Raw genomic sequence first — 26,548 nt, 5'->3', positions numbered from 1 at the left:
AATGAAAATTAAAGGAGTAATAGAGGACTTAAAATTTTTATTTAAAAAAATGATAATAGTAAAAATATAACTAGGACTTTCTCTGGTGTTGTTGTGGACAGTGTGGGGTCAGTTCATTTTCAGATAGTTCCTTGATCTGGCTTATACTTCTCAAGATCTATAGACCCTTTCCTATGTAGTTGGTGCTAACTACAGGGTTTTAATCTATTGCACCTGTCACTTCCAAGGTGGTTCCCTCCGTTTGTTTTAGCTTCTTCTGTTTGTTGGTCTCTTCAGTGTCTAATTTCCACCCTGATGCAAGGGGGTGGTGGTGCTTTTTTAGGCTCACTTGTTCAGTCGTGATGTGGGGAGGGAGGAACACTGCAAACAAATAACACTGGTATGTGCTTGCAGTGTCTCAGCCACACTGGGTTTGCCCCCACTCACGGCGTGTGTGCTTTCCCAGTCTACAGTGCTTAGACTCTGGGCTGCTCTGCCGGAAACTGTCTGAGGCCAGCCCTGGGTTGTATGCACTTCCCAGGTCTAAGCCACTCAGGTTCAGGTATTTGGGTACTCCACAATGGTGCAGACTCAGTTGGGCCTGTGTTTTGTGCTCTTCCCAGGTCCTAGCAACTCAGGTGACCAGGTGCTTGGTGAGCGCAGTTGCCCCCAATTGAAGGCTGCAACTTATTGCCTCCTCCATCCCTGCTGCTCGGTTTTCTGGGTGTACAACCAGCACACCTTCTCAGGCATGCCATGTGTCTCTTCTGGGGAGCTGATCTCTGGCTGTGACCCTCCCGGCGGACGTTGACTATCCAGAATCCCAGGAAGCCTTAGTTAGCAGCGAAGCCTGCTTGCAGTTTGGTAGATGGTGCCTCTTTGGGGCCGCGATTGCCCCCTTCTGGCTCTGGCTGCCTTCGCCTGCCTGTCTCTAGCAGGGGATGGGCCGGTCCACAGCTGGCTAGCTCTGCTCAGTCCTTTGTTCTGTGAGCGGGCCTGGCGATGTTTTAGGTTAGGGCTTTTGGTGGGATAGCTATACCATAGTCTGGTTTGCTATTCTCAAGTTAGTTCCCTCAGATTGCCCTCAGGGCATTCAGGCCTGGTCCTTACCCTAAGCAATGCAGCCCACGCCTCCCTGCCTATCCCCCACTTGCTAGCGGTGGATGTGAACATCTGCGCTGCTTCTCCACTGGGAGTTGCCGTTGGGCACATAATCTGTGGGTTTTAATTATTTATTTATTTTTCCTCCCAGTTATGTTGACCTCTGAGGTTCCAAGGCTTGCCACAGACTCGCCAGTGAGAGTGTTCCCTGGTGTTTGGAAACTTCTCTCTTTTTAAAGACTCCCTTCCCAAGACGGCTCTCCATCCCTACCTCTTTTGTCTCTCTTTTTATCTTTTATATTTTTTCCTACCTCCTTTTGAAGACAATGCACTGCTTTTCTGGGTGCCTGATGTTCTCTGCCAGCATTCAGAAGTTGTTTTGTGGAATTTACTCGGCATTCAAATGTTCTTTTGATGAATTTTTGGGGGAGAAAGTGGTCTCCCCGTCCTATTCCTCCACCATCTTAGGACCGCCCCTCGAGACAGCCTAAATGTCTTTGGCAAATAGGAATCTCTTCTAATGTTCTGAATATCTATACTTACTACAGAGGTCAAAATTATGGGTTCTTTGTTTGTCCTGATTCTGTGCTACATGGCAGACATTCTTCTACTGGACAACTTCACACACAGTAGAATCAAAACAGTGCAATTCAGTGTATGATCCAGGGACTGATGCCAATACGTGAGCATTTTGTTCCCAACAAATGATAAAAAAAAAACACTACAAGAGTGTGAATCAGTGTTTACAAACACAGTAATTTGACTTCGACACAAAAGACTAGAGACTTTAAAGTAAATAAATATAATGTATTTATTTTTTATGTATATTTTATATATGTGTATGTGCATACACACACACACACACACATACTGATCTAAACACTTCCAAAAGACAAGAAAAAGGCTATTACTATTTGATAAAAAAAGAAGGCAAAGGTATGGACTGTTCAAAATACTCTCTAGCTAGTATAGAGTAGCACTCAGATTTTGTCTTCTGATGTCAAGTACAAGTGTCACTTCAAAGTTATCAAAGATGACAGTTATTTCTCTTCTGTTGATCAGCCACAGATTAAAGCTCTGATTACAGTATTTTTACAACACATACTGTAGAAAAGGAACTGACAGTGAATGTGAATCATTATAATTCCAGTATCTCTGCTGGCAAATGCAGTAGCTAAAACTCCTGAAGCTCTATCAGTACCATCATCTTTGTACACAAAGACAGTAACCCCAACTCTTTCCACACTAGGTAGGAAATACAATTTAGCAGCATAATACAGTGAAAAGAGCTGTGAATTACAGGCCCTGTAGACTCTACCAATTCTGCAACCAATAAGCTGGGTGATAGTGGGAAAATGATCCAATATCTCTGGGCCTCCATTTCCAGAGTCTCTCTCAGGTCTATAATTCTGTAATTCTGATAGCATCACGACTGCAGTATTCAAAGGACACCTCAAGAAAGATAGGATGGAACTTGGTAAGAGTAAATGTTCAGTATATGTCTTCTGAGTTGCTGTAAATTGATGAGGACAGGCTCTTAATGAACAAATGGGTACAAGATGGAACGCTGGAGAGGATCTAATAGGGCAGAAGTAGTGTGTTACATACACAGAAATAGACAAGTTGTATTTGGAATGAAAATTCACTTCTCCACAAGAATATGGGGGAGGGCACACCATGCACAGAGTAGCTAGACTATATCACACAGAACGGTTTTACCTTCATACAAAATCAAAACAAGAACAATATGACAACTCCATACTGTGACTCTAGAGAAACTGCAGAGCACTTACCTAGTAGGCATAATGTGTGCATGCCATTTTGTCTGTTCTTCTTCACTTTATCAAAGAAGCTTTCTGGTCTCCAAGTGTCCGTCCAGAAAACGATAGACACTGTCTCTCCAAACTTATACAACTGAAAAAATAAAAACATTAATTAATGATGTAACAATTTACTAACTACTGTCTCATCGATAACAACTGAAATAAAAAGTGACACCCAAACTTGAGATGGACTGGGGATCAACTCTGTCATCAAAAAAAAGTAATAAAAATTCCCTTTGCTCCATAGCAGCTGGTGTCATTCTGATGACCTTTTGGTAGGAGGCTTCTAGTATTTCTATATTCAGCACATGAACATATGTAACTAGTTCATGATTTAGCTAGGTAGCTGCTAAAAATACTGAAATACAGAGAACCCAGAAGGAAGCAAAAAAAAAAAAAAAAGACTTGTGAGCAGTCAGAGCAGTGTTCATAAGGTTCCTATTACCCTCATTTTATGGAGGAGTCCACCAAGGCTCAGAAAGATGAACTGGCTTGCCTAAGGTCACACAGCTAGTTAGTAAAAACAAACTCAAACCTGGGTCTGAGGGAGAGTTCCTTTCTACAATGCCAGCTCAGTAAAATTCATACACTGCATACTCACTGTGGTTACATCTCAAAACCTATGCCCTTACTTTCCCCACTATTTATTCCCCAACTCTAGAGTTCAACGATAAGGGCCTTTTCCCAAATCTCCTCCTTTCCCCCAGCGGTGGCCCATCTACTCCACATGACCATCTGCCAGGAGCCAGCACGGGAGATCCCACCCATGACAAGGTCATGCGGAGAGGCCTGATGGGCAAGGTGAGTCAGGCCTCAGGGGTTCCCCCTGGGCTTTCCTGAACATCTACCCCCAAAAAACCAGAGTCTGCCTGCCTTATTGTACTGTGCTTTTCCACTCTTCTGACACTCTCTGGAAAAAGTTAACTTAGGGCTTCAGTCTTCTGCATTTGAAAGGAATGTTTCAGCTCAAACCCCCTCTGATGGCTCTCTAACTTGCCTAACAGGTTCCCCCGGACTTTTTACAACTTGTGAATTGCTTACAGTCCCCCAACCACGAGAAGCACAAAGCTTAAAGCATCTTAAAGATACAGAGCCTTTTATAAAGAGCTAAAAAATATATTGGTGACAGGTTTCCACTGTTGACTCAATGACTGATGCCAGGCCTCCATATTCTTTATCTTTTAGGCACCTGAAAGATATTAATCAATGTAATTGGGATATAGGAATAGGAATATAGTAGTTTTGATCTTAGCAACACTAGACTTTTGGGTTAATTACTTTTCTCTTTGTTATATATCACTGCACTCCTCTTGTGTCCTTGCTATGTAAGAATGTAACTTTATTTAGTGCTTTCTGAGAGTGGCACCAGACTTTGGGAAGAACACTGTTAACACAAATAAGTCTTCTGGTTGACAAACCCTTATCAGAAAAAGGGCTGTAAAATGTTAATTGGCCCTCTGGCCAGAAGATGATGTAAATCACCTAAGACTTATGTATACAACTAGGTATGCACAGAGAAAGCCTGATCTCGATAAAAGTCAGGGCTGCTGATGCTGCATAACTTTGTATTACCCATTGATCTCTATGTACAATCAAAAGTATAAAAAGCCTTCTGAACAATAAAGGATGGACCAGTTTCTCGGACTAGTCTCTCGAACTAGTTTCTTGGAAATCTGCTTCTGACTGGATCTCTTTCTCCCTCTCCTTCCCTCTCCTTTTCTGGCTGAATTCCCATCTGGAGCGAAGAGGCTCGCCAAGTCTACTTACTTGCCCCAGCTTTTAAGTTCCGTGAGAGAGAGAGCCCAAGGTGGGGCGCTCTCCAATATTCAAATGGGCACTGGTGGCCCAATGTAGATGGTGCAGATATCTTGTCCTGAGATTTTATTGGCTTTCCCCATAAACCAAGTTATTCAGTCTCTTTTCTCCACCAAATTTTCCTACTACACTATTTCTTCCTAATCTAATCTTATATTTCTAAATAAATAAACTTTCCTCACCTACACCATTCACCCTTCGAATTTCCCTGGATCCACAGGGGCTGGACCCCAGCAACCATTACACAACCAAGAAGCATCTTTGTTCCAACTTGCTTCCTGACTAGCCGCACATCTGACTTAAGTGAATCCAACTCCAAATCTTATGTTGAGAAAATCTAGTTTTGAGCTTTGGTTCTGCAATTTGTTAGCTGGGTGACATTACTCTTTCCTTCCAAGTCTTAATCTCTATAATAGGAACAGTGATAACACATGCCTTTCCTACCCACAGAGTGGTGTGAACCAAATAACATGTAAAAAGTTATTTAAACTGTGAATGATATTCTTATATTCATTCCTATCTAGGTATTGCACAATGGACTTTTCAAAGACTTAATATATTGTAAAACCTAATACTAAAGCTGTTACATACAGATCTTAACTATTCAATTTAAAGACTGCTTAAAATAATGTTTAATACAGCTCAGTTCAGTTCAGTTCAGTCGCTCAGTCATGTCCGACTCTTTGTGACCCCATGAATCACAGCACACCAGGCCTCCCTGTCCATCACCAACTCCTGGAGTTCACTCAGACTCACGTCCATTGAGTCAGTGATACCAGCCAGTCATCTCATCCTCTGTCGTCCCCTTCTCCTCCTGCTCCCAATCCCTCCTAGCATCAGAGTCTTTTCCAATGAGTCAACTCCAGTTTTTTCAGCTTTAGCATCATTCCTTCCAAAGAAATCCCAGGGCTGATCTCCTTCAGAATGGACTGGTTGGATCTCCTTGCAGTCCAAGGGACTCTAAAGAGTCTTCTCCAACACCACAGTTCAAAAGCATCAATTCTTCGGCACTCAGCTTTCTTCACAGTCCAACTCTCACATCCATACATGACCACTGGAAAAACCATAGCCTTGACTAGACAGACCTTTGTTGGCAAAGTAATGTCTCTGCTTTTGAATATGCTATCTAGGTTGGTCATAACTTTCCTTCCAAGGAGTAAGAGTCTTTTAATTTCATGGCTGCAGTCACCATCTGCAGTGATTTTGGAGCTCCCCAAAATAAAGTCTGACACTGTTTCTACTGTTTCCCTATCTATTTCCCATGAAGTGATGGGACAGATGCCATGATCTTCGTTTTCTGAATGTTGAGCTTTAAGCCAACTTTTTCACTCTCCACTTTCACTTTCATCAAGAGGCTTTTTACTTCCTCTTCACTTTCTGCCATAAGAGTGGTGTCATCTGCATATCTGAGGTTATTGATATTTCTCCCAGCAATCTTGATTCCAGCTTGTGCTTCTTCCAGCCCAGCGTTTCTCATGATGTACTCTGCATAGAAGTTAAATAAGCAGAGTGACAATATACAGCCTTGATGTACTCCTTTTCCTATTTGAAACCAGTCTGTTGTTCCATGTCCAGTTCTAACTGTTGCTTTCTGACCTGCATAATACAGCTGGAAAGCACTAAATGCTGAAAATCACACCTAGTCCTCTGCCACAAATTAGCTGTTCGGTTGAAACACCTGTATGACTTCACAAGATCACCTAACTTTTCTAAGCCTGAAGTTCTTCATTTGAACAATGCTGCTGCAAGAGGCATATTCAGGGTCCTCCACCTCTACATGCCTAAAGAAGCTCAACCTTTCTTGATGTTTATACACGGAGAGCTTAAAAACTATCACTCATACTCATAATGGTGACTCTGAGCTACCAAGAGAAGGTTCATTTCATCATATTCCTCACATGGTCACAGCCTCCAACCTACTTACCAATAGGCTTTATTCCCAAAGTCCATTTGAAAATTGTCTAAAGAGGATTTCCCCATTGAAGCCACGCTATTCAAGGGCAGTCACACTCACAGATTAGTTTACAAAGACCTATATAACTCTCAGAATGAAAGCATAAACCTTCCAGCCACACCTAATATGATTTCTCTGTAAAAAAAAACTGTAGAGTTCCAATGTGAGATCTTTGGAATACATTCAGGTAAGCTACAAGGAATAAGCCTTGCTCTCTTGGGGGTTTCTGTCATTGGTATTGTTCTATGAGAGGCAAATGTATCTAACAAATATTTACTATGAATCATCCGCAACGTGCCAGGCATTACATTATCCACGGGTATAAAATGAGAGAGAAACAGAGCTCCAGCCCTCAGGAAATATGCAGTCTTACTTATACCTCACATAGCAAGCAAACGCTGTGGAGTCACGGCTCTGGTTCCTACTACCAGGATGATCATGTGACTAGCTGAGTGACTTTCAGGAGGAACTCCCCTGCCAATTCGATATAATTATAAACCTAACAATCTGTTTTGTTAAGGATTAATTGATATACTGTATGTAGTGCCCAGTGCCTAGTAAAGACTTAATAAATGTTAAGGATGTGATAATCTAACAATGATAATGTTTATAATGAAGATGCTCTAAAACACTGTGTTACACTATAATCCAACTGCTTTCCTTACTGGAGTGAGCTCAAAAATATTACCAAATATTTGAAACAAGTTCAATCTTTTACATATTGAAAAGGATTTTTGGCATCTCTGATCAAATTTTGAAATATTAACATTACTCTATTTAAAAAAACCTTACAGTAAAACCATTAAAGAAAACTATATATGTCACCATAAATAAATAAACAAGTTTTCAATATTTTAAGAGTCACAGAAATATAGTCATGGACATATATTCTTCATTCAAAAAGCAAGGAACAGTTCATTTAAAAGAGCATTGCGATGCTAGTCACATGTAAACACTAGCTGAAACACTTTGTGTAAAAGCTTCTCTGAACAGTCTAATTTGGGCGATTAAAGAAAACCTCACATAAGCACTGCTTTCTAGGACACTGATTTATAGACTGTAACCATTTCCATGGCTGTGGTACAAACTTCTTCAATGAATTCTGGAACATTATGCAAACAGTTTCACCATTTAGATGTCAGAACCTCAAAGAACAGAAGGACCAGTCCCTTTGTGTTTCACAATTCAAGGACTTACAAGTACAAAAGGAAACTGGAACAAAATCATACAGTTGACGAGAACTGCGTTGCCAAGGCCCGTGTACCTACCATCCTACATTTAAACAGTATAAAAAGAGCAGTTTTGAAAAACAGTAGGTAAATACTGGCTTTTTTAATTTTAACCTAGAGTAAGTTATAGGGAAAGCAGTTTATCTAACTTGATACTGAATCATGATTTTTTTTTAATCTATTGAAGATAAAAGCTCAATTCAAAATGAAATATTTAATCACATATAAGGCACTAGTTAAGAGTGAAAAAATGCACAAGAAAGGACAAATATGAGGTAAAAAACAATAATAAAAAATTAGACATAGATTGTAAGAGTTTAGCGTTTCCCCCATCTAGAGAGCACCTGAAGGTAACTTTTGAATAGACAGAATATAAGCTGGACCTTAGGTAAGATTTAGTCTAGGGAAGCTGAACATGCAGAATAAGATAATGTAAACAAAGGAACAGAGGCGGGAAATCTTGGGCAATACTGAGAGTGACATTAAGCAACTGTCTAGAAGTAAGTACTGCCTGCCTTGCCTCTAACAAGTATGTCTAATTCCTGACATCTTACTATGTACCAATTCCTGTCAATTCTTGCTCTATAGGTTACCCAGACATTATTCATTTCTTTTATCTCTACCTTAGTTTGAGTTCTCAATACAACTTGCCTGAATGACCTTAATAGTCTTATTGTTCATCTCACTGCTGATATTTCCTTTCTTTCAGAAGTACAGATGCTTTGTAAACTCCATTTTATAATTAGATTTTAATGCTTTGGTATTTTATATTCAAGGGCTCAGATGGTAAAGAATCTGCTTGCATTGCAGGAGACCTGGGGGTTCAATCCGTGGGTTGGGAAGATCCCCTGGAGAAGGAAATGTCAGCACACTCCAGTGTTCTTGCCTGGAAAAATCCCATGGACAGAGGAGCCTGGAGGGCTACCGTCCATGGTGTCACAGAGTCAGACATAACTGAGAATGCACATACATTTTAAATTCAAATGAAAATATTTTGTGATTTTTAAGTTAAAAAGTATCTTTTTTGGATATGGAAAAGTTAGAAAATTTAACTTGCTAAGAACTTTAGCAAGCCCTACATATATCATTTTATATATGTATATCCTAACCAGATCACTTAAATTTGTGATGTAAAAGAAAGCTGAGCCAGCAGGGCTGTCCAAAAATGTACCACAAAACCATTTAATCAAGAGTTACTAGTTTTGTTTTTTATATATAATACTTGTTTTTGTTTTTAATCTTCACATGCATTTTGCTTATCCAGTGATTATCCAGTGAAGTCGCTCAGTAGTGTCCGACTCTTTGCAACCCCGTGGACTGTAGCCTACCAGGCTTCTCCGTCTATGGGATTCTCCAGGCAAGAATACTGGAGCGGGTTACCATTTCCTTCTCCGGGGATCTTCCCTACCCAGGGATCGAACTCTGGTCTCCCGCATTGGAGGCAGACGCTTTAACCTCTGAGCCACCAGGGAAGCCCTGGTGCATTTTGCTTAACACTGATATAACACTGATTTTTGCCAACAGTAAGAAAGATTATACACAGAAGTAGGTACACAGATAAAGTTGAATGACTATGTAGACAGAAGAGCTGTAAGATTTATATTTTCACATATAAATAAGAGAGCCCACATATAAATTAAGTGAAAGAATCACAATTTAAAGCATACAATTCCAAAGACAAGATCCACCTTGGGGTGGGGGGCAAGCAGGGTGGGATAAATAAATAAGCAATCCAACTCAGCAAATATTTGTTGCACATTGATTTTATGCATACACAGCAATAAAGTAGCAAGGAAGATATGAAGATGAGTAAATTAAGGAGTTTATAATACAGTGAGCACATAAACATACACAAGTAACTGAACTCTCTTATAGGATGGAGATTTACCAGGACTGTTTGAATAGAAGAATGGCATAATCAGATCTACAATTTAAGCAGAAAACTATAAACTGTAGGAGAATAATGGTAAGATGGCTATTAAAACAGTGACTAACAAAAAGGAAATGAAAAGGAAGGGGAAAAAATTTAATATACTCATGATTTAACAGGTGGTCAAAAATAATTCCGAAGTGACTAAAAGAATGGAGAACTTACTGGATGAGTTTTTCTAAGATTTTCTAAGGTGACAATAGTAATGCAGAGCTCTGATACCCTTATTACCTAATCTGCTGTTCTTTGTACTCATTAAGTTTTATCATTTCTAAAATAGTGCCTGGACAACAATGAAACCAATTTAATGCTTCTGAAAACTAACAGTAAGAACTACAACAAGGTCAAAATGCTATCACAATGAGTGTTATTTTTAAAAAGGAAGGAAATGAGTTCTTACTTTTTGACAGTAATATATATTTTTTCCAAAGTAGAAAGGTATTATATAAACAGGGGAACATATGGCAATAATCAAGGTCACTCATGCAACAGTCAGAGAAAGTGGAAGCATTTCATAATGATGAGAAAATTATACAGCCTTTTCCCTGAAGTCAGCCACAACTGATAAGGAAGTTTTTATGCAGAAATCACTGCTACCTGGTTTCATCAAACCGTTTTATTTACATTTCCTTTAAATATCTCAAAATTATTTCAGTCACCAAACTTTTACAAGAATTAATACATTCTATCACACAAATCGCTAATAATAAATTCTAAATAAATTCTAAATTATAAATAAATACTAGGCCAAAAAAAAGCATTTTATTATTATATAACTCTTTTACTTAGTTTGTCAGATTCAGGAGAATGTACACATAGTAAGTGCAAAGTAAAAAGACTGAAAGAAAATATACCAAAATGATAACTGTGGTTACCTTTAGGAGGTGAGACGATAGATGCTTTTATTTTCTTCTTTATACTTACTGTATTTTTCCAATTTTTATGAGTACATATGTCATTTATTATCAAGAAAAAAATTACAAAATGACTCTTCAAAAGCAGAGCATGATTACACTGCTAAATGTTTAACTTGAAGATTTCAAGAAAAGAAGGACTTGTTCCTCTTGTCTTTTGTCTACTTAGAAAAATCCTTGATTTTTCATTACCAGGAATGTTTAAATATAACCACAATGTCTGGCTCTTGATAAATAAATAATTTTTCTTTGACTAGAAAAATCCTCAGAATAAAAATAATGTGTTACAAGTATCTGTTGCCTAGGTATTTCAAACAACATGATTTTAAAGTACACATTTGTAACTAACATTTTAATTGTGAAAAATCTCAAAGTTAACTCAGTGAAAATCTAGGTAACCTTTGCCTAAAGTTGGCAAACAGACTTCACTGGTGGTCCAGGGGTTAAGAACCTGCCGTACAATGCATGAGACTCAAGTTCAATTCCTGGTAGGGGAACTAAGGTCCCACATACTAAGGAGCAACTAAGCCTGCACACTGCAATTAGAGAGAAGCCCACATGGTGCAAAGAAAGATCCCGCATGATACCACTAAGACCTGGCAGAGCCAAATAAATGAATAAATATTTTATAAATAAATAAAAAAATAAGTTGGAAAACAGGCCAACTTTTTAGCTTCCAAATATATAGGATACTAGAACTTATCATCTATTATACGCCACCCTCTCCATGCGATCTAAGCCCCCATCATCTCTCCTCTAAAGGAATAGAATAAACTTACTAACTGATTTCCTCACCTCTGGTCTTGCCTGGTAGCAATTCTATCTCCACAGACCAGCTAGAGCTATCTTTTTTTTTTTTTTCAGATATGAATTTTATTTTATATTTATTTATTTTTTTACAATACTGTATTGGTTTTGCCATATATTGACATGAATCCACCACGGGTGTACATGCGATCCCAAACATGAACCCCCCTCCCACCTCCCTCCCCACAACATCCCTCTGGGTCATCCCCGTGCACCAGCCCCAAGCATGCTGTATCCTGCATCGGACATAGACTGGTGATTCGATTCTTACATGATAGTATACATACTTATCAGATCAAGTATTTGCTCTGCTTAAATCCCTCTAAAGGCAGTTAGTCTGTATCACTTAGAATAAAATCCAAACTCCTGATAGTGTATTAGACAGCCTAGTGATCCAAGTCCACCCACATATCCAGCCTCAGATCACTCTTCCCTGTGCCTGCTAACTCTCCAGCAAGCCTTCCTTTGTTTCCTTTAAGAAGCCAAGCTCATTTCCACTTTAGGGTCTTTGTCCAAACTTTGGGATATGTTTGTCCCTTCCTGATTCCTATCTAATCTTAAATGTTACCACCCTGAGAGAGCTCTCCTGACCACTCAACGACAGTAGTGATCTAGTCACTCTCTAATGTAGCAGTCTTCTTGAATTTCTTATACTTACCACTACCTGACATTTATTTTGTTATCACTTCTCTGTCCTACTAGAATGTAAGCTCTTTGAGAGCAGAGACATTCTTGGTCAGGTTTATTACCATATCCAAAGAAACTCAGCAGGCAAACAGTAAGAGAGTAAAAGTCATCCAGTCAAGTCTGACTGTTTGTGACCCCACGGACTGTAGCCCACCAGGCTCCTCTGTCCTTGGAATTCTCTAGGCAAGAATACTGGAGTAGGTTGTCATTTATCCTCCATGGGATCTTCCCAACACAGGGATTGAACCCAGGTCTCCTGTATTGCAGGCGAATTCTTCACCATCTGAAAATCCAGTAAGAAGGCAAATGGTATTTGCTGAATAAACAGATAACTATTCCTCTTAATGATGTCTAACTTGGCAACCTCTAATATACTTTCCATTTAACAACAACAAAAATTTCATTAGGTATATGTGGTTTGTGGTAAAGAACTGTATTTATGGCATACTGTAATAAAACACATAGCAACTGTCTGTATGTGTGAGTAGAAGTGTTAATCTATGCAACTACTTACCTTCACTAATACTAATAATTAAGAGTCTCCTGTTGGTTAATACTACTGTTCCTTAACCTAAGGTAAAGATGTTGGAAAGTACATATGGTCCAGGTCTGTCACCTTACCCAAAGCAGCACTTCTCTTCAATAACCTGATGGCTGTTTTTGAATTCATAGGAAAGTTCTTTCACAGAGATGACAAGAATGCCTTTCGAAAGTGGTGCCCACTTCCCTTTTAGGAAATTGAGCAAGAGAGCACAGCAAGGTAACATTCTACATTTATCAAGCATATTTCTGGAACTAAGATTGACTTTTCCAACAGAGAATGACAGTACAGTTTTCAACTTTCTAAGAAATGTTTTATCTATGTTGGTGATTCTCAAGGTGTGGTGCCTATAACCAGCAGCTTCAGTATCACCTGAGATTTTCTTAGAAATTCAAATTCTCAGAACCTTACCTCAGATATATACTGTATCAGAAAATCTGAAGGGAAGGCAGCAAACTCTTTAATAGTCCCTCTAGGTAATTCTGATGAACACTAAAGACAGAGGACCACTGGTACATGTTACTGTCTTTTCCATAAATGCTAGTCAAAATAGTAAAGAGAAAAAAAGACCAGCTATTATAAGGAAGGAGACTTTGCCAGAATTTTTATATTATGCAGGATCAGTTCAGTTCAGTCACTCAGTCGTGTCCAACTCTTTGCGAACCCATGAATCGCAGCACGCCAGGCCTCCCTGTCCATCACCAACTCCCGGAGTTCACTCACACTCATGTCCATCAAGTCAGTGATGCCATCCAGCCATCTCATCCTGTCATCCCCTTCTCCTCCTGCCCCCAATCCCTCCCAGCATCAGAGTCTTTTCCAATGAGTCAACTCTTCGCATGAGGTGGCCAAAGTACTGGAGTTTCAGCTTTAGCATCATTCCTTCCAAAGAAATCCCAGGGCTGATCTCCTTCAGAATGGACCGGTTGGATCTCCTTGCAGTCCAAGGGACTCTCAAGAGTCTTCTCCAACACCACAGTTCAAAAGCATCAATTCTTTGGTGCTCAGCCTTCTTTACAGTCCAACTCACATCCATACATGACCACAGGAAAAACCATAGCCTTGACTAGATGGACCTTAGTCGGCAAAGTAATGTCTCTGCTTTTGAATACGCTATCTAGGTTGGTCATAACTTTTCTTCCAGGAGTAAGTGTCTTTTAATTTCACGGCTGCAATCATCATCTGCAGTGATTTTGGAGCCTCCCCAAAAAAAGTCTGACACTATTTCCACTGTTTCCCCATTTATTTCCCATGAAGTGATGGGACCGAATGCCATGATCTTCATTTTCTGAATGTTGAGCTTTAAGCCAACTTTTTTGCTCTCCTCTTTCACTTTCATCAAGAGGCTTTTTACTTCCTCTTCACTTTCTGCCATGAGGGTGGTGTCATCTGTATATCTGAGGTTACTGATATTTTTCCCGGCAATCTTGATTCCAGTTTGTGTTTCTTCCAATCCAGCATTTCTCATGATGTACTCTGCATAGAAGTTAAATGAGCAGGGTGACAATATACAGCCTTGACGTACTCCTTTTCCTATTTGAAACCAGTCTGTTCCATGTCCAGTTCTAACTGTTGCTTCCTGACCTGCATATAGGTTTCTCAAGAGGCAGGTTAGGTGGTCTAGTATTCCCATCTCTTTCAGAATTTTCCAGTTTATTGTGATCCACATAGTCAAAGGCGTTGGCATTGTCAATAAAGCAGAAATAGATGTTTTTCTGGAACTCTCTTGCTTTTTCAGTGATCCAGCGGATGTTGGCAATTTGATCTCTGCTTCCCCTGCCTTTTCTAAAACCACTTGAACATCAGGGAGTTCATGGTTCACATATTGCTGAAGCCTGGCTTGGAGAACTTTGAGCATTACTTTACTAGCATGTGAGATGAGTGCAAGTGGGCGGTAGTTTGAGCATTCTTTGGCATTGCCTTTCTTTGGGTTTGGAATGAAATCTTTTCCAGTCCTGTGGCCACTGCTGAGTTTTCCAAATTTGCTGGCATATTGAGTGCAGCACTTTCACAGCATCATCTTTCAGGATATGAAATAGCTCTACTGGAATTCCATCACCTCCACTAGCTTTGTTCGTAATGATGCTTTCTAAGGCCCACTTGACTTCACATTGCAGGATACTGACAGACATTTATTTAAAAATTTAAGCATGCCATGCATACGATTATTTTTCTATGTTTTTTATCTTAGAAAACTATACAAAGGCATCAATACTTAAGGCATCAATCCCTCCTTCTCCTGGGATATGAATATCTTGCATGGTACAAGAATTATACTTTCATAGAGATTTCATAAATACATAAGCCAGAAAACAGAAAGCTATCTTCTGTTTTTCACACAAGTAGTAAGTCATTTCATATCCAGATTAGAAAACAGAACTAAGATGAGGAAACAATATTTTGTGGCTGCTTAGAGAAATCTCATGTAAAACTGAAAGTTACATTTAAAAACAATAATAATATATGTAAATATGATATGATCTTGAGGGCTTACACGTATAGAAACTTCAATTTGCTTAGTAAATGTCTTCTCAAATACCTTCATTCATTTTAAACATAAGAAAAACAACTGCACTTCTTTATCAATGTAGAGGATCAGAGGGACAAGTCTAACTTTATCAGTCTGGATAACAGATTTACATAAGAAAGACAAGGATCTTTTAAAAATTTAGGCTTAAAAACTCTAAATGATAGATTATCATAAGATAATTTAGAGCAAAATATGATGGAAAGGGACTAACGAACCTTCAGATATAAAAACAAAACCAATATGAAAAATATATATAGTCAATTAGCGTTAAGATTCACATATTTTTATCTAACACATGATAACTTTTGTCCTTTTTCCTTTCTCCTGGCAATCATTCTTAAATGACTGAAAGGCAGCATTGTCCAGAGGAAAGCACATTAGATTGAGAATCACTCAAGAATCTGAGCATCAAGAATTCAATTTATTCCAACACAGAAATGTTCAGAAAGAATTTTAAGTGTAAAAAAGAAGACTTGAATTGGCAAGGCTTTTTTAAGTATGCATTTTATTAGAAGACAAAACAGACAGCAAAGCTCTTTGCCAATTTGGACATAGTTATAACCAAAAGCAAGTAATGAATATTGAAAGGTAAATGATTTACACTTTTTCTCTGGTTCTTCAGAACCAAAGGCAATATTTCTGGGATGACTGGCCAGGACTAGTCAATTAAAGTGAGCTACTCTTCCTAGGTAGTACAAAAAATACAGTTCCCTCTAAAGTCCCAGAGACAGCACTGAGTTCCAAGGGTAATGTAGCTTCTTGCTGTAAACAGCTGCTGTTTTTTTTTTAACGGATGAATTATTAGATAGAATTTTATTGACCCTCAGAATAAAAGAAAAAGTGTTTTCTGAGATTTCCCATATATACAGCTAGCATTGAATCCACTGGCTCTGAGTCATCTCTTTGTGCCTAATAATTAGTAGCTCTTATTCTATGTGGTAATGCATCTGGGACATCTAACTAGTGTGTAGAAAATTTTAAACTGCATTTATCAGAATAATCATGCCACTACTTCATAACTGACAGCAGCTTTTACCCATGGGCGTCACTAAAGCATACAAGTATTAATTAAGTTTTATACGATTATATTTCTTTTAAAATAAATGTGCAGAAAGGATCAAGCTATCTTTATACTTCCCAAGATACTGGAAATACATAAATGATTCCCCAAAGAATAACTACTATTTTTTCTTTTATTTGATTTTGAGAATATTCCACATATATGAATGAAATATTTAAGATTTCATGAAAATAAAATGTCTGTTTCATATTCACAGAGAGGAAACCAACTAATACAGGCCAACAGTTCTCAGCTCATGTCGTCCCTTACTTTGCAAGGTTATTTAAAATTATGTATTCCAGGAAGATGTATTTCACAGGTTGTAAGGTGCAAATTCTTTCCTATTATATCTGAAATAGGACTGTGTCTTAACAATCAATGGAGTCTTAAAACTACTATTGACCATAAGCAGTCACAACTGTCAGGGATTACATACATGTGAACATCAGAACACAAATTTCAAACTTGGAACATGAATGTTCCTGGCGTTCGTGTTCCACCTTTGAAATACAAAATCTTAAATGCAGCTAGAGTACTCCTTTAACTCCTCAGAACCAAGATTTCTGGGTTAAAAACAACTAGCTTTACATATCAGTAACTGCAAAGTTGGCTTAAAAGCCTAATATCACTGGCATTTAGCTCTTTTATGTATTATTTTAAGAAGTGCTCCATCATAGTGCTCTTGACCACACAGAAAACAATACCCATGTGGAAAAACATGGCCCTCAGCAATGCAGAGCAAGTCATTTGGAATAATGTAAAAAGGTTTTAGGAATACTTAACCAATTGAGTTATAGTCCCTTTTTTGTATGTACCAATTGGATATAGAATTAAAATCTTTCTTTAGATAAATTTCAATGATCTAAGAGGGAGGGGGAAAAGTCTAAGGTATAGGAAAATTAGTATAAAATATCTAGTATTAAAAAACTTAATACACAGTCTTATATAAAATAATATTGTCTTATAACTCATGAAATATAATAAAATCTATGGGAATTTGCAGAAAACAAAAACATTTTTGCCAAATACCACTAAGAAAACCATTCTTTTGTAGTATTACCTGCAAACCACAACAGCCTACAGCATTCATTATGGACGCATTGTGAATAACTCTGTAAGGGATCCCCAGTTTCGTTGCTCTCAGAATAAGATCACTGTGTGTTGTAGCCCTATAGTGAGAAAAGATCAGGTTGGGTTAAACTAACAAAAACTGACTTTTTAAGACAGTAAATCTACAACATTTCATGAGCCCAAACAGTCGAGAAGAATCAGTCAAGGACACTGTTCTCCCTCAAATATTTCAAAGCACCCGCTTAATCTGTCATCTGGGAATTCTGGCAAGTGTATAAGTTTACACAGGCCCTGTACAATGTTAAATTATGCCTTTAACACTCTTAAAGCAGTCTTGGCAGCTACAGAAAAAAGGGAACTTTTAACTTGATCTTTTTATTCTGTTAATACCTGCAAAAGACATCTGTGGAATATTACTCAGCAACTGAACTTGAGAAGCAATTCTCAAATATTTTGACCTCTCTTATAATTTCTGTGACAAAGTTTCAAATTATAGCACAACTAGACTACTTGTTAATTTCTGCTCTATTTTGAAGGCTTTGATTCTCGGGGTAAAGAGAGAATATGTGTAAACATAAATATGGATACTGTGAAACTTAACCCCAAATCAATTTAGAACTGCATTATTAACAGCTTGTATCCCCCTTGATGAAACCTCCAGGCCCAACTGGGGAAAGCAACATTAGCATGTTTGAGAAACTACATACAAACAAGCAGAACCTGTCAACTGGTCAACGCATACCAAGTAGCAAGATCAAGGGCTTTTACCCCATGAGGCAGCCAGAAACAGATTAACAAATGCCCACCAGGGAAGTCTGTTTTTAATCACACACATAAAATGAAACAACAGCTACTATAAAAATAATCATTAATTTGACTTAGAATAAGCTTCTTTAAAAAATACAAACGTCCGTTATAAAGAATGTTTTTAATATCCCTTTCAAACAGAATTTTACTAGTTAACACTAAGATAAGGGGAAATTAAATTAGTTACTTGGTGAGTTATTTAAATAGATGAGCAGAAAGAAAAACTGGTTTAGAATTATTCTCTTTTTCACAAGTTCATTTAAAAAGACCAGATGTGGTTGGTATACTATGAAGATTTAATGACCTGGCAAAGTGATTTGATTTTGTGAAACTGCTACAAATGTGATTAAATGAGCCTCTCAGATTTCTGCTATGAAAAACTGTGATAAAACTGTTATTTTATTACCACAATTACCTAGATTATATTGCATCATTAAAAAAAAAAGAAACAGAACTGGAATGAACTACATGTTTAACACCCTCACACCAGGCATTCCTCAGTCTGTGGCTCATGAAAATATTTCATTATACTAGACTGAGAAAGGCTGTGTGTGTGTGTGTGTGTGTGCGTGTGTGTGTGTGTGTGCGTATGTGCAGGTGCGTACATGCATATGTGTACTGCTGTGTGTAAGGATAAATTTATTACTATTTCTGGGCATGTGTGGCTCTATCCAAAATCAGTTTGAATATATAAGTCTGAGTATGTTTATTTTACATTTTACTTTATAATAACATTAATTTGCAGAATGGGAACAATCAAATGACTCACATTAAGGTACATAGGAGACAGGCAAAGAAAGGTAGGGGTGTGTGTGTGTGTGTGTGTGTGTGTGTGTGTGTGTGTGTGCACATGCATGCCATGAAGGAAATGGCACACAACATAAAGATAAAAAATTATGTGTTCATTTATTATAAAATACATATAGTTATAGAGCACATTAAAATAGAGAATGGAATAAAAACAGAACTATCTTTAGAAAGAATCTGTTTAATGACAACCTTGTTCAACTGCTCTTTATGGGGATAGAAAGCTTAGCACTGTCATCTCTCACATGACTGAGTCAGATCTACTGATGCAGTATATTTTAAAGTCATTTACATTCTTTATGTGATTAACTTCCACATTGCTTTAAACTACCTAGATAAAAGGGCAAAGATGAGAACTACACCAACTGACTTAACTGACTTTCAAGTACCTTCTTCATGAATTTAAGATTACTGGAGATGGATGGTGCTGATAGATGCACAATGATGTGAATGTTCTTAATGCTACTGAACTGTCAAAAAATGCTTAAAATGATAAATTTTATAAATTTTTAAATATTTGAAATTTTTTAAAAAATTACAAAAAATAATTTAAGATTGAGTAAACAATTTCCTCTTCTTTTTGAATTTTTTATTCAAATAAGTAGAAAGGGGCTTAAACTTAAACACAGTACATTTTTTGGTCATATATAAGCAAGCATTTCAGTGCCTTGTTACATTTTGTATTCCATTCCTGGTTTATCCATTTAATTAATTTAAATTCAAATTTTTCAAGGCCCAATTAAAATTTATACCTTCCTTATCATCTTATCTCCAATGACTAATATATCTTAATAGTAATACAGTGGGTAAATGAAAAACAACTACAGTACAGTAAATACCACATAAATATGAATACAATGTTATATATGACTAGTCACTGACATGAGGGAAACTAATTCGCTAGAAGTTTAAAAAAAAAAAAAAAAGCATTTACTCCTGAATAGAACATGGGAAGATTCTTAGAAGAGGTGGCATCTAAGTTGGGTCTCAAAGAATCTATTATTTTACTAAATAGAAACTGGCAAGAACAGTCTGTTTTAAGGAAAAAGCATGAGCAAAGAAACAGAAAATGAATATTGTGAAACATTTACAAAATAGCTTGGTTCTACCACAGTCAAAAAGAGGAGCAGCCAATGGAAAAAGTAGATAAACTGTTAAAAGATTTAAGGCCATGAAGTCACTGAAGGATTCTGAGTAGCACAGCAGTACTTTCTCTGGGCCTCAGGTTTTTTCATTTAGACTGAAATTTCCCTTTCTCCCCAACTCCCCCCCATCCTACCTCACAATCTTCAACTGTTAAACCTGACCTTTGCCCAGCACCAACTCCTCCATACAGTCTTTAAATTACACAGACTTTCCTATCCTTGCCTTCTACTCAACATTTCAGCAGTACATCCAAGTTGACCACTCTTTCTTTTCTAAAACATTCTCTTTCCCTGGCTTCTGTTTTAGCACAACTCTAACGGTTTTTATCTTCCTCTGCTCTTGAGAGATGATGAAATGCCAGAATCCTAGGGACTGACCCATTCTAGGTTTTCTTTTCTTGCTCTTATTCTTTCCTAGAGTAATTCCACCCATTCCTCTGTTTTTAAATATCTAGATATGGGTGGCTTTAAAAGTCATATAACCAGGATAGATTCTCCCCTGAGCTCCATTCGCAGGTATCATGAAAGCTAAAACGTTTCCAGGACCAATTCTTATCTCCCCCAGCCCTCTTCCTTGCTGGTTTTCATCATTTCAGAAAATGGCAGCATCAACTACTCAGTTACTAAAGCCAGAATACTTGAAGACTTACTTCTTTCCTTTCCTCATCTATTATATACATCTGAGCATTTTTTCCTTCTAAATTTTCCCCAATTTGTCTTTTTCTCTCTTGCACCAGGGCTACTTTGCCTCCCTAAAGTCCATTCACCCACACATTTAGTGATCTTTTAAGAATGTCAATGAGATTGTAATTATTAGTTTCAGCAGAGATAAAATTATTTTGTGAAATTGTTATAAAAGTGTCTAAATTCTTACTTTCAATTTCTGTACTTATCTCATCATGGACTGGTAAGTTTATAGACTGATAACAGTCTGCAAATCTTACTTCAAGTAGCGTTGGTTTCCTGGACTTTGTCAATGACTGGATACCATTTGCAACCAATATAATAATGATACATAATCTCTAAAACCTCATATTGATATAAATTATTTTCCTTTTGACAGACACATGTACATGTAACTCCATTGTTTTGAAAAATATCCTTGATGGTGGGCTCAAAGTGACTTAATTGTCCTTATGTTCCTTAAATCTGTGACATAAATTTTGGGTCACCAGCTGGAGAAAAAGAATTGTTCTATTTGGCTTGACATTAGAGATTGATGATGCTTGACTAGATAAGTACAAGCCCATCTTTGCAGTAATGTGGGCAAGAACAGAGCTCCCAGTGTATATAAGAAATTGAAATCTGAGGCTTCATAAATGATAAATTCAAGGCAAGTAAAGTGACAGCAGTATCACTAAATAGCAGATGATTAAAAGGGGGCAGAAAGAGGGGGAGTCTAAGACAAAGCAAGCAGAAGACACTTGCACTTACCTGCAAAATAAATGGCATGTATGATTCTTGATAATGCAATATACTTATTTAATAACAATATACTACTTTATTATTTGATGTCCTAAGTGACTTTCTAAACAAAAGCAGAAGCAACAACATAAACCTGACACCTGATAACCAATGTAAGTGATACATGATGACATCCTTCCCAAGTAAATTTTATTCATTAATCTCAAAGATAACCAAAGTTTATAAGATTTTAGACAGAGCCTATGTAAACAGAGTCTCCTATCAGCACCTGGAAGACAAAGTTCTAAATATAATAATTCTTAATGATGAAAAAAGTAAATAAATTAAGTCAAAGTATCTGCTTTGACTTACCCAAATGGATCACCAACTACAAGGAATGCAACATCACTGATATCAGCATCCTTTAAAATATTATCTGCCTCCTGTTCCACTTCTTCTCTATCAGCAAGGATCAATTTTCTCTCATAAAACTCTTCCTATAAATTTAAATTCAATATAAAAATGAGATAGCAGGTGACCATTTCAACACACACACACACACAAACACACATACACACTCTCTCACACACAAAAAACAATCTTTGTCTGTGGCTGGTGCAAATCCTGGCAACCATCCAAACACTAATCCCTGAATACAACTCATCAATGAACTAGCACTCTGTATCATGCTGCAATTAAACTCTGTCTTTGGGGCTATCTTAATATCCCAAGAGGAGGTAGACCTCCTAACATCTGAGGCTTTTTGCATTTTAAATTAACCTCTAAATTTGGGTCTAATAGACCAGGCCAAACATTGTAGTTTAAATAGAAAATATGTATGCATGAGCCTTACTTGCTTCAGAAACACAATACTACAGAATAAATATATTAAACAATAATATATGTTTATTTAACATATGTTTACCATACATATATGGTAGTTGGGTTTTATTAAATTTTCCTTGGGAAAATCTATGGGACCCTGATGAAAATAAAAGATAATTTCAATGAGAAATAGTAGAAAATTATGATTTAGTTGTTTACAAAACCAGCAATCATTCCTACATAATTGTAGGAAAGACTAATTTAAAACTGTACTTCCTAGTTTCGGGTAAAAAAAAAAAAAAAAAGGCAGAGTTGCAGGAGAAAAAAAAGAATTCTAAATATATAGGAAATCTCCATACAAACTACTTGTGAACAAATCCCCAGAAATTCAACCCCAAAGCATAAACCCAAGAGGCTGACATTAACTGGAAAGGCAGCATGTAAGAGTGAGCTAGTGGTCATGGGGTAATGGTTACAACCTATTATGCAAGATCACGAATCTTATAACTGATTTCCTGTGGAGTAATATATAACTCAAATACAGTAAAAGTGGATGCATAGATAAATGATAATATTTCTTACATGCTAATAAATTTATTTTAGTCATAAGGATTATATCATATGTCAAAAGTTATAGCTATAATGGAAAAGTGTCAATTATTCAGTAATATTTGTCAAGCAAATGAACAAATCATTAAGCATTTGAAGATAAAGGCTAAATAGTTCCAAGTGATAATTATTTCCTAATACTTAACTACAATCAGTTTCTCAATTGTGAAAAAAGATCCTTTCCTTTTCATTGCACATCTTCTTAGAGATAATGTTCCAGAAGTTCCCAATGACAATGTTTTCATGGATGAAAAATGTTTCATTTTCCCTCTAACCACATATCTTTTCTTAATCACTCATTTTATATACCTTATTTAATTTTGTCAGCCCAGTAAACTTAATAGTTGCAGAACATTTATAGTCACATATGTAAGAGAACACACATATGATTACTTAAAGCTGAAAGAAATGATGTTCTTTTCTGAACTTCTAAAATTTCTTAAAGATCAAGGAATCACATGTTACTAGCTTAATGCTGGCAGTAATCCAATCCCATCTTTTATAAATGACTTAACAGAAAATCCATTCTCTCCTCAAGACTTCTATCATGTTTACTCCATATTTATCACTTATCCTAACTCAAGAAATATTTCATTATCTAACTGACACAACAGAATATTAAAAAAAATCCTCAAAGAGAAATACACATTAATACCTCAATATAATCAAATGGTTGATCCTCTTTAAAAAGAATGCTTAAAAAAGGGAAGAAACTACGAATTGCCAGTCCAGGTTCAATGCAGGATACAGGATGCTTGGGGCTGGTGCACTGGGATAACCCAGAGGGATGGTATTGGGAGGGAGGTGGGAGGGGGGTTCAGGATGGGGAACACATGTACACCCATGGCAGATTCATGTTGATGTATGGCAAAACCAATACAATATTGTAAAGTAATTAACCTCCAATTAAAATAAATAAATTTAAATTTTAAAAAAGGGAAGAAACTGCTAAAGCAGAAATAGACAGGTACTACATTATTTTTAACATAACCATTTATTTATGTATTTGTTCATTCACTCATTTGAAAAATATTTATTGTGTACAACTTCCATGCCAAGCTCTATGCATGATGCTGGAAACAGTGTAGACATACACAACCCCTGCCCTAAGGAGCATAATATCGAGTGTCATATTCTTTTCCATCATGGTTTATCAAAGGATATTGACTACAGTTCACTTACTGCTGTACACTAAGACCTTATTGTTTATCCATTCTCTATCCCAAACTCTTAATCCATGCTTCCCTCACTTTCCATCCACCTTCCAGGCCCAGATTTTGACCCTATAAGTAATAATTGTTCAAACGTTTTTTTGGGAAAAATACTTTAAAAATCATGGCAGCCAAAATTAACATTTAGCTAGCACTTAAATTCGCAAAGCGGTTTCAAATACACTAATAAATGATATAATCTTAACAGCCTTCCAACTGATTATTATGTCCATTTGACAAATGAAGGAATTGAGATATGGAGATGTTTGGAAATGTCTATTAACTCCTATTTCTGAACACTTTTGTGCAGCCACTATGCTAAAATCCTGTAAGGCAGGCAATTCTGTCCTCTTTTTACAAAGTAAGAAACAAAAGTTAAAGGGCTTGTCTAAGGTCACATGTTAACATGTGACAGAACAAAGACATAAAACCAGGCCTAGTTCTTTAAAACTGCTAACTTGTTATTTGTCTATATTCTCTAAGAAGATTTTAAGTTCATTCAAAATGCCCCTGATCACTAATTAGAAAGGAATATTTCTATCATCTTGAGCTTGGAGACTGTGGCTCCATCCTATTAAATTGAAGCCAACAAATTAAAGCTGGTCATTAGACACACCTTTCCTTTCAAAGTATGGCTAATTCAAGTAGCAGTCCTTCTTCAGCTTTTAAAGTAACTGTGAGACCTTCAGAATTCCATGGGCTGTTAATCTGAGAGGCCAGAAGACTGAAAATTCTCTAGGTTACCTTTTTGTTTGGAAGACTTGATAGACCAGACAATCCTAAAATCTTCTCCCTCCTCTTGTAATATAGCCATCAGTTTTTGCATCTTAATCTACATTCTATTTGAAATTTGACAATGAACCTGAATCTGACCCCTCTTTCAAAATTTCCTGAGCCTTTAACCAAATCCAGCTAAATGTATGATACGCTAGCAAATTCTATGGTTACCAGGTTCCTGGCTCACTCAGCACATTCAAGTGTATGGGTATAAGCTTGACTGGGAACCGTCTATTTAAAGGTTAGATCTCTCTGGATAAGACACAGACAGAAAGGTGATTACCATTCCCAATAGAAATACTTCAAAGGTATGAATACATAACCAACTCATTAAGGCTGTGTTAGCACCTCATTTGCACTCAACTCAGAAAGGATTTTTTGGCTATCTCACGAAATAAGGGATTCTGATGACTATCCCCAGGAGTGTAAAATAACTTTCCTTTCCTATTTAATGGAGAAAGCTACACAATTAGACTTGTAAGAAAAAACACCCTTTCATTTTCCAAGTCACATGGTTAGTGTATGATTGCCATTCTTGTACTCCTCAGATTCTTCATGAGAAGGGGATGTATTTTAAAGGGTTTGAACCAGGAGACCTGAAAAATTCGATTCAGCTTAGTGTAAAAAGAAAATCAGCTGTTAAATATCCGTCTTCCCAGGAGGCTAGAAAGCCTTAAGCACTTACCAGAATTTCTTTCCCTACAGTCAGGACTGACGTATAGGTTTCCAGATACACTCGACTGCAGCGTCTGACAACTTCCAGGCCCTTGACTGTGATGTCCTTAGCATCTCCCAGGCCCAAACCAATCATGTAAAGCATCTCAAATAACAGGGGGAGGGTGACTGCAGGAAGAAATGAATATGAAAATCAAGTGTCAGCTACACCAAGGATACCTAAAATCTAGTAATGAAAACGAAAACCAAAACAACACGGGGAGGGACGGCATGTCAGCGGGAGATTTAAGAACTTCCCACCTTTTAAATAAGGACTGGAGTGTTTTTAAATAGCCTTACCCGCTTTCTCTCTTATTACACAACGCTAGGAGCAGACAGTTACCCGCTGAGAAAACGACAGTTGAATTCCTGTCCTCCCCAAATTTCTGTCTGCCTCCGTTCCCCAGAAGTAGTTGCCAAAGCAGAGGATTTACCCAAAGAAAGGATCCACGCCGCCGGCCTCACCTACGATGCCGCAAAGCGCCTCCGCTTTACGGCATTTCACGACTAGCTGTAAGGGGAGGTTTCTGCAGGCTCCGGGCTGGGGCCCCCCGCATCCCACCGCCACTAAGGTTGACCCGCAGGGTGCTGGGGCTGGGAGGCGAAAGTTCACCCAGTCAGGGGAGTCCGACCAGTTCCCCGGCATGGCCTTTGGGAAGGGACGAGGCCTGCCCACGATCCCCTAATTTTATAAACATCCCATCCTGGAACCAGGTAAGTGCAAGAGCTTTTCGCCAGCGAGGAAAACCAGCCGCGAGGTTGGACCAAGGAGCTCCACGCCTTCCTTCTCTCCTCCAGAAACACCAGA

General features: G+C 37.6%; 1 protein-coding gene across 4 annotated transcripts in view; it reads right to left on the bottom strand.

Annotated features, from left to right (window-relative positions):
• Positions 1 to 26,183, bottom strand: part of DPH5 (diphthamide biosynthesis 5) — a 40,072-nt gene extending 13,889 nt beyond the window's left edge. For 2 of the 4 annotated variants that reach the window (XM_068965555.1, XM_068965559.1), the window contains exons 1-5: positions 26,041 to 26,163; positions 25,712 to 25,869; positions 21,977 to 22,101; positions 17,431 to 17,539; positions 2,874 to 2,994 (exon numbers count right to left, since the gene is read on the bottom strand). In XM_068965555.1, the coding sequence (XP_068821656.1) occupies positions 2,874 to 2,994; positions 17,431 to 17,539; positions 21,977 to 22,101; positions 25,712 to 25,846 (490 nt within the window). In that variant the 5' untranslated portion in view covers positions 25,847 to 25,869; positions 26,041 to 26,163. The other 2 variants (XM_068965557.1, XM_068965558.1) reach the window with 2 other exon arrangements.
• Between the last annotated feature and the right edge of the window lie 365 nt (positions 26,184 to 26,548).

The sequence above is a fragment of the Capricornis sumatraensis genome, chromosome 2 (genome assembly GCF_032405125.1).
Source record: "Capricornis sumatraensis isolate serow.1 chromosome 2, serow.2, whole genome shotgun sequence".
Taxonomy (NCBI): Eukaryota; Metazoa; Chordata; class Mammalia; order Artiodactyla; family Bovidae; genus Capricornis; species Capricornis sumatraensis.
Note: the sequence above shows the minus strand (reverse complement) of the source record. Positions and strands in the feature narration are given on the sequence as shown.